Raw genomic sequence first — 8,835 nt, forward strand, 5'->3', positions numbered from 1 at the left:
AATCTGATCAGCTTCGCAGATGAGTCTTATAATGGGGCCTTCTTAGGATATGATATAGCCAGCTGGGAACTCCAGGAAGTTGCAGCTATCACGAGGGCCAGAGCCTACAATTCCCATGCTGCCCCACAAACTCGTGAAGAGCGAGCTCAAAGGTTGCCGGGAGTTGTAGTCTCTGTGGGACAGACCTCTGCCTATAAGAACACCAGAGATGGTTGCAGAAAACCAACCGTCCCACAATGCAAAGGCAGTCTGTGACGTCATCGGAGGCGTGCCGGAAACCAAGAGGTCGGCCTCCTCTGCCGCCGCCGCCGCCGCCGCCGCCCTCTCCCCCACCGCCTCCGCCGACACCACTGCTTTGGCCTCCTCCGCCGCCGCCCCCACCGGCACCTCCATCGGTGCCTCCGTGGGGGCCTCTGTCTCCTTTGCATAATCTAGGCCCTCAGCCTCGGAGAAAAAGCCGTACAGAGTTTATCTCGCGGGCCCGGGGCGCAGGCATGGCAGATGGCGGTAGCGGCGGGGGAACGGGCGCGGTGGGCGGCGGAGCAGCGGGCCAGGCCTCAGCGGGGACAGCGACAGGAGGGACTGGGGCTAGCGGGGCCGGCGGCCCTATTAATCCTGCCTCGCTTCCTCCCGGCGACCCCCAGCTCATCGCTCTCATCGTGGAGCAGCTCAAGAGCCGGGGCCTGTTTGACAGCTTCCGCCGGGACTGCCTGGCCGACGTAGACACCAAGGTAACTGGGGCCGCCCGGGCGGAGGGGAGCCGAGCTGGACTTCACTCCGTCCAGGTGGCTGTTTTGATTTTTTCAAAGCTGAGAGTAAAACAAAAGATGGTGTAAGCGTGTGAAAGTACCAGCAGTAACACGTTAAGCCGCCTGGGGCAGTAGAGTACCGAGAGGTTTCTGAGGGAGGTGCATGTGGGTTCTCTCTGCCCTTCGATTGTTAGCTGTAGTTTTAACCCAGTCGCTTCTCAAGACTTGAGGATTCAATATGGATTTCAGAGCCTACACCCTATCTTTCCCAAAATGGAATTCCTTTAAGTCCCTCCCCCCCAAAAAACCCGCTATGTGTTAAGAACAGTAGAGGAAAGCCGGTCGTGATGGCTCACACCTGTAATCTCAGCACTAGGGAGGCCAAAGCAGGAGGATCGCTGAGAGTTTGGGGCCAGCCTGAACTACATAGGGAGACCCTGTCTCAAAAAACAAAACAATAGAGGAAGCCAGTTAAGCACACAGAAATGCTTTAGAATTTTCACTCATTCTTTGTTCACCACAAAGGACCTGACCTTAAATACAGAATGGTTTCAATGCAGTCATCAGCATTTTACGTAATAGTTATTTGTCCCTTTTTTCCAGCCTAGTGATTTGCAGCAAGTATGAGGTTAAGTTGTAGAACTAGCACCCTTATTTTGTATCCCATGACTAAGTAGAAGAGAGTTGGTGCTTTTTTTTAATCTTAATGCTATAGGCCACACACACACATTCCAAGTAAAATGCTGTTCTACTTACTTGCCAAGGGTGTTTGGATTTAATAAAATTGTGTGTGTTTAGTGTCAGGCATATATAGTAGTAGTTGCTGGGATATTCACTTTCTCCCTTTTCAAAATTCCTCCAAGAAGACTAAGGTTGTAGGTTTCCAAAGCTCTGTTACTGACTGGGCTCCTCCAGGGTAGTAATTTCTTTTCTCTGACCCTGCAGTGAAAAGCTTATGCCTGCCTGATAGCAAGATTGTGAGCTTAAAATTAGACTGTACAGGTAAGGAAAGACTTACTCTATTTATTCACTAAATGTATATTGACCTGTAATGTGCTAGAAGCCCATCCCTACAGCTTCTAGGAAAGGAAAATTGACGTGTAAACCAAATAATTTATATGTAGTAAGTGGTGTATGTTATTACACTCCTCCAAGATGAAAAACCCAAGTAGAAGTGCTCTTTTTAAAACAAAGTTATAATTTTCTTTATATAGAAAAGCGTTGACAGAGCTTTCCACCTTTCCTAGTACTGGATGTTCTCAACTTCCCATCAGACGTTCTCCACTCATGCAATAAAGATATACATGTGATTTTTTTAAAAAGAAGCAAGGAGTATTGAAAAGGGGATGGGAGCCATTGAGGCCTTTCCCACTTACACCTCCTTAGCTGTTTCTTCTGGTAGCCACCAGGGTGTTTTCATCCTTGTTGCTGTAGTCCAGTGGTTTACAAAGTATGGTCTTTTGATTAGCAACATCATGTCCCCTCAGAACTTAATAAAAATGCAGATTCTTAAACCCCACCACAGATTGCTGGAGTGTTTAGAAGAAAGCAAACTGATGATGTCGGTAATTTTCTTTGCAGTTCATCCAAAATATGAATAGAACAAGCTGATAGGTGAATAGAGGGAGAGTTAGGTAGTGTAGTAAAATGTTAATAGGCACATTAGGTTAATTGAACTGAGTGGAAAGGATTATTCTGTATTGTCAGGGTTTGTTAAGGTTTGGTGGGGACAGTCCCTGTCCTTTGTAAAGTTTATTCTCTCAAAACAAGTTAGTTATTTTGAGAGAGGATATAGTGTCAGGGTTCATGGTTACAAATGACAAATCTAACTCTTCTGAGCAAGGAGGAATTAAATGAACAAACTATGCCAAAAGGGAAGAGATGCATTTGGAACCAGGGATTCCCCGCTGGCACTCTTTCATCTTTGTTCTTTATTTTGCTGTCCTCGGAGTGACATCACTCATTTCATGACTAGTAACCCTTGATTACATCCTGCAGCTTCTTCCTCTAGAGGGAGACTTCTCCCTCTACTTCAGGAAATCCTAGAGAATATCTGCATTGTCTGAGCAGGACACAGCACCTACTACCCTTGTGAAGAGGAGAAGATGGTTACCAGGAAAAAAAGAGCTGCTAGGCAGATAGTACCTGGGAGTTTGTGAATTTTATTCCACCTCCTTCATCTCCTGCTTTCCACTTTCCAGGTTTAGTGAAGAGTCCTTATGTGTTTGCTCTCTTGGCCTTTTGGAAGAGTCACTTGAGGCCCCCAGGTTCCTCTCTCAGTTTCATTTCCCTAATTGTTAGCAAACAGCCACAGTTATGCTATATAACAAACCAGGTCTTGGTTTATAACAAGCATCTGTTCTCGTTCTATGAGGGATGCAGGTCAACTAAATTCAGCTGATCTAGATAGGCTTGATGCCGTGGTGCAGGGCCAAGGCTGTAGGTTGGGAATTAGGCTTGTTGCACATGTGTCCACCCTAAGCCCCAGGCCATAGGAGCAGACTCTGGTGCCCGAGACATGCCCTCTTAAAGGGTCACCAGAACACAAGAGCCAAACAAGAAGCATAACCACATTTAAAGCCTCTGATCTCCAACATTCCACTGGCCCCAGCTTCTCATTGCTACACTCTGCATCAGTGGAGTGAAGAAGTGTTCTCTGCCTAAAATAGGAAAGATGGAGCAGCACACACTCTTGGAGGCTCAGACCATGGATTCCTTGGGTTTGCTGAGTAACTTTCTAATTTTGCTCTCCTAATCGTAGTTGGGTCTAGAACATTTGAGACCAGTAAGTGCCTCATGAGCTCTTTTATAGACTAACATGTTGTTTCCCCATACCCTTTGACAAGGTTCCATGGACTTTGATGTTAGTCTGTATTCTTGAATCACACTGAGGTTTGGGTGGTCCTTCATTTTATGCAGGAAACTTTGCTGAGTTTGTTGCTGAGAACACCCCCATGACGTAAGTGGAGCAGGAGCATTTCCATGTTACAATGGAAACTCAGTGGTTGGGTGACTTGTTGAAAGTCAGGCAGTGAGTGAGTGGTGGATCCAGGCCTGCAACCCAGTTCCTGTCATTCAGAAACAGCCTGGGTCTAACTTTGGCTTGGCCACATTCCAGCCACGTGAGCAAATTGTTTCTCTTTCTAAGCCTAAAAGTGTACTGTCTAAAATGGGGGCAGGAGAATGCTAATAAAACCCTCCTCAAACAGTTGCTGGAAAAGTAAACGGAATCATACAAATAAAACATACAGCATTGCACCACCTACTGTAAGGTGGGTACTTGTGACACCAGTGACTCATGGCTGCCCTGCCACATGGTGAGCGCCCCAGTTATGTGGAAGTGCATTTAGATATGAAAATACATGTTTCTGTTGTTTCTCAGGCTTTTGGCTAAGATCACGTGAAAATACATGTTTCTGTAAAAAATAGTGTTCTGAGTGGCTAAGTCCAAAAACTTTGATGCATGTAACAGCTGACATTATCTCTTTTTAATATTTTAGCCAGCTTACCAAAACCTGAGGCAGAAAGTGGATAATTTTGTGTCAACACATCTGGACAAGCAGGAATGGAATCCTACAATGAACAAGAACCAATTGCGAAATGGTCTGAGACAGAGTGTGGTTCAGTAAGTAAGCAGGATTAGAGCTTTTGAAAAAGCAGTAATCAAAAGGACAGTGCCCAGGGAGGCTGATCTGAGCCACTATTTACTCAGGGTGATGATACTTTATATCAAGTGCAGTAGTCTGCTCCTGTATTATAATCAAGGTTAAAGAAAAGCACTCCAGGACCGGGGATTTAGCTCAGTGGTTCCGCTGCCTGCCTCGCAAGCGCAAGGTCCCAAGTTCGATCCCCAGTACCAAAAAAAAAAGAAAAGTACTCCACTGAAATTCTTGCTAGTTTATCCAGGCTTAGGAGGCCTCCTACTTCTGCATATCTTCTGGGTGCATTGGAGTATCTTCCAAATTGTGAGACTTATTCCCTGTTCTTTAAAGTTTTTGGTGCAATCTGAGCATGTGAGCTTTATACCAGGATAATGGTGTTTGGATTTTAGACTGGAGGAGCTTAATGTTTATTCTCACAAGTGAACGTGAGTTCTATAAATTGTGAGAGTCCATCCTGGCCACCTTTAAAGTGTAAGGGCCGCTTTTGGGAAGACATGCTCTTTTAAGGTGTTGACCTTCACAGTAACAAACCAAATCTTTGCTAATAAAGTGCTACAGAGAGCTCATCCAGGTGACTTCAGTGTTACTGGGCACTGGTGTGGAATCTGGTGTCCTGAGGTCAGCTTTCTTTGATCTGTGCAGATTTTTTTTTTTTTAAACTGAATATCCGAAAGCTTGTGAAACCTGTGTTTTTCAAAATGGAAATGTCGGAAAAGTATGGTGAGTGACAAAAGGCCAATATTAAAAAGATACCCAGTGCATGATTCCCTTTACAACATTTATGAACTAACAGAGATGGAGAGCAAATTTGTGATTGCCAGGGGTTAGGAATGGTGAGGGAGGGGTGATATGAAAGTGATGGCACAAAGGGTCCCTTGTGGTGATATAGGTAACTGTGGCAGTGCTGACCTGAAACAGCTCGTGTGATAAAGTGGTGCTATGGTTTGGATATCGTTGTGTCGGAAGCTTGGCTTCAGTGTGGCAATGTTGAGAACCAGCTAAAGGCAGTGAGGTAATGAGGCCCGGCTCTCAAGAATGGATTTCATACTCCAAGTATTTGAATGCAAACATTGGTAGATTTTGACTATATTTTGCTCTACTTGAGAAAGCACTCAGGGATGTATTTTAACCCCATAGAACCATTGCTTGCAAGTTGCCTATTGTGTTTTGTAAATAGTGCCCATCACTGGAAGCCTTGTTGAATTTCTGGTGATGAAAATGCTTCACCCTGACTGATCTATGTTGTATATGGTTTGAGGATAGTGACAGAGTTGCTGCCAGAGGTTTTTTCTGCTTTGAATTATAAGAGAATAAGTATTGAAGGGAATGGAGTCAAATCCAGGATGGTTGGCTTTGACAGTACAATTAAGGTTTTCAACTGCACATATCAGGTTCTTTCCTTCTATGTTGTCACTTGTTCTTTATCTTTGGGGCAGTCTGCCCATTTTTATTTGGTTCATTTGTACAAAGCTGAGGTAGTAGTGGATAAGACTGGGTTAGGAATAATAAGAAGCTCCTAGTTGTGAGTTTCCCCTCAGAAGAGAAATTACAATGACCTAAACTCCATGGGGTAAGTAGACTGACCTTTAAAAGAACTCCCTAGAAAGTTAACAGGTGGATTTTTACTGGACTCTCACATGACACTTGGGGCTTGTTGGGGCTGCAGATGACTCTAAGGAACTAAGTAACAGAGTGATCTGTCTTGTCTCCACAAGGTCAGGCATGTTGGAAGCAGGAGTGGACAGGATTATATCTCAGGTGGTGGATCCAAAACTAAACCACATCTTCAGGCCACAGATAGAACGAGCAATTCATGAGTTCCTGGCAGCCAAGAAAAAAGAAGCTGTGCCGGCACCACCTCCAGAGCCTGAAAGCCAGGACCCTCCAGCTCTGTCCCAAGATACCTCCTAAGGTCTGATGTCCCATCTTTTGTCTGGGAGCGTTTGTCTCTCACTTATAGATATATAAAATGGGTAGAAAAGAGATAAGCTGTAATTGGGGGTCATATTTCATATCTTTTCAGGAAAGTGCTTACTGCAGAGGGGCTTCACCTCCTGTTAGGAGTCACATCTCGCTGAGAACTAATTGGTCGTATTTTCCTGCATCACTGAGTATGATACTCTGTGTGACTAGAGCTAAGCGTTTAAGCTGTGCATAGACGCTTCATTAGGGTCCAGCTGGGATGATTGGGGTATGCCAGGGAAATTCACATGAAAGTCTTCATTTTCTAAAATTGCTTAAATGAGTCTCTCCACAGGATGTGAGTTTGCAATTTTAGTATAAAATCAAGCAGTGCATTCTAAAGTGGTATACTAAGTGGGATTCACAGTCTACTTTGAGCTCTGATATTTCCGTGTATTTAGTAAGGTTTCTAGTTTACCACTCTGTCACTATGAGAATCTGCTGTTCTCCCTTCTTTATTAATTAAATTTCATTTTGGAAATCAGCAGTAGATACACAAATGAATGCTTTTTGCAGATTTTGGAAGACAGTATATATGAATATTGGACTTTTTTCTTAGCCATTGTTGACAGCTCTTGGGGAATATCCTAGCCCCACATTCTACTCTTGGTGTTCTCTTAAGATTCTTTGAGATGTCTGTTATTTCTAATAAAGCAGATAAGTGAGGTGAAATGACTGGGCCTTTGGAGTGTCAGTGGAGGATGCAAGAGCAGCGGGGTTATTGTGGACACTCACTCAAGTGTGGGATTGCCTTTCTCTTGGGAGAAGGACCTTGAGTCCATTATGGAGTATGAAACATTCATTTGTAAGTCTTTCTAGTTAACCTGTAAATTCCTTTAGGAATGTAAAATTAAGTGCGTATTATCTTAAAAAGCAGCATTTTGATATGATTATCTTTTCTTTTTAGAACAGGCCTGAAACCTTTTGAAAGCTCCATTTATTTAATGGTGAAGAAATGGATTCCTGTTCTTTAAGAGTACCACTTCAGTCGGCCAGGGTCACCACTGATTTCAAGATCTCTGCTTTGACCGTAGCGCAGTGTCCAAATTGAACAGGCATCAAGTCTGGCAGTGAGAAAGTTGTTCATGTGCCCCTGCCTTGTGCCACCACCTGACCAGCCTGTCCAATGGTGTTACATTCAGTAGACACTACAGAATTATAAACACTACAGTAACCTAATGTGGTCCTGAAATGAACTTTTATGCTTGAACATGGAGACTACACATGGGCTTTAGAGTTTGCACTCTCAGATAAACAGAAACTATAATGAAAGAACATAGTCAGTCCCAAAGGTAACTTCAAAGAATAATAGTACATTTAGGTGGGAGTAGGTATTTGACAGTGCTTACTTGATATTGTGTCTCAGAGTTAAAAATGTACAAGTTAGAATGTACAAGCTGATAACTTTGATAGCCTTAAAATTGTTATGACTTTCTTGTATATGACTCTTCTAGCCAGTTTCCTTTCCCTTGTCAGGGGTGACAAAACATACAGCCATGGAGTGATGAGGAAGCCAGACATTAGATATAAAGAAAACCACTTTCAGGCTCTTTGTCTAGGCATCTTTCTGTCCTGCGAGGGCTAGTGAGTATTAGAAGCTTTCTGTTCTCACGGTTGAATTTTTAGAAAAGTGAATGATCAATAAAGTGTTTTATAATAAAATCATTTGATACTCCTACTTTGCAGCTTCAGTTGAATGTTAGATCCTGGTTCTGTGAAGGGGCACCCTTTTCCTCTGCCATTGTTTTGCATAACACATGACTGGCAGCAATTAGGGCTGTGACTACTTTGAAGCTGGCAAATGTAGCTAGTCAGGAACAGGTGATATCTTTCCTTCCTGAACCATTACTGATGCTAGTCACTTGGGGGCAGTACATTCCTGTCAGTGTTTCTCAGCCTGGGGTGTGCAGCAGTGTCCTCGAGGATCTTGGGAAGTTCATATTCTGGTTTAGAAGTTCTAGGGTGGGACCTGCACATCTGTGTTTCTAGCGAGCTGATGGGTTATGTTGTGCCACTGGGCCTTGGAACCCACTTTGTACAGCAACCCTTTGATGGTGTCAGATTACTTAAGACCATGAATTCTGGGTTTTTAGATGAGCCTACTACTGGATATTGCTCATCTCATTTTTTTGTTGATGGTACTTGCACATGTTAATAAGTACGTCCTCTCCCCTGAGTTAATAAGCTACACCCCCAGCCCTAATCTGATCATTTTTGACCATTTAATATGGTTCCCTGTTAAAATGAATGTTCTACTTGCTCCATAACCTTAAATACCCCTAAATTATGACTGCACTGCCAAGAATGTAGCAAGATCTTTTTGTAGCATGGGGTATCATTTGAAACTGGCCACAGTTCAGGGCAGGTGGCAGTTACATCTGAAGAGTTGTCAGTTTCCCATCTCTTAGTGGACATAATTCTGTTTCCAGCTGAAGCAGGTGGCTGGCCTTTTCAGTTACAAG

General features: G+C 43.7%; 1 protein-coding gene across 2 annotated transcripts; it reads left to right on the forward strand.

Moving 5' to 3' along the window:
- The first annotated feature begins 285 nt into the window (after positions 1-285).
- Bod1 (biorientation of chromosomes in cell division 1) lies at positions 286-8,048 on the forward strand. Of its 2 annotated transcripts, none has more exons than XM_021239414.2 (4): positions 286-731; positions 4,250-4,374; positions 6,127-6,323; positions 7,286-8,048. In XM_021239414.2, the coding sequence occupies exons 1-3, from the start codon at positions 495-497 to the stop codon at positions 6,320-6,322; spliced, it is 558 nt and encodes a 185-aa protein (XP_021095073.1). In that variant the 5' UTR covers positions 286-494; the 3' UTR covers position 6,323; positions 7,286-8,048. The 2 variants fall into 2 exon arrangements, with proteins under 2 accessions (XP_021095073.1, XP_004836423.1); XM_004836366.4 differs by having other exon boundaries at positions 288-731; positions 7,281-8,048.
- Positions 8,049-8,835: the final 787 nt, after the last annotated feature.

This window comes from Heterocephalus glaber, unplaced genomic scaffold (assembly GCF_053883595.1).
Source record: "Heterocephalus glaber isolate CG9 unplaced genomic scaffold, H.glaber_assembly_v1.0 deba00001606, whole genome shotgun sequence".
NCBI classification, from domain to species: Eukaryota; Metazoa; Chordata; class Mammalia; order Rodentia; family Bathyergidae; genus Heterocephalus; species Heterocephalus glaber.

Excerpts from the sequence above, each read along its gene's own strand:
- Bod1 (XM_021239414.2), top strand. The coding sequence starts at position 495 with ATGGCAGATGGCGGTAGCGGCGGGGGAACGGGCGCGGTGGGCGGCGGA. Across the intron at positions 732-4,249 it reads TGGCCGACGTAGACACCAAG|CCAGCTTACCAAAACCTGAG; the intron begins GTAACTGGGGCC and ends TTAATATTTTAG. Across the intron at positions 4,375-6,126 it reads CTGAGACAGAGTGTGGTTCA|GTCAGGCATGTTGGAAGCAG; the intron begins GTAAGTAAGCAG and ends TGTCTCCACAAG.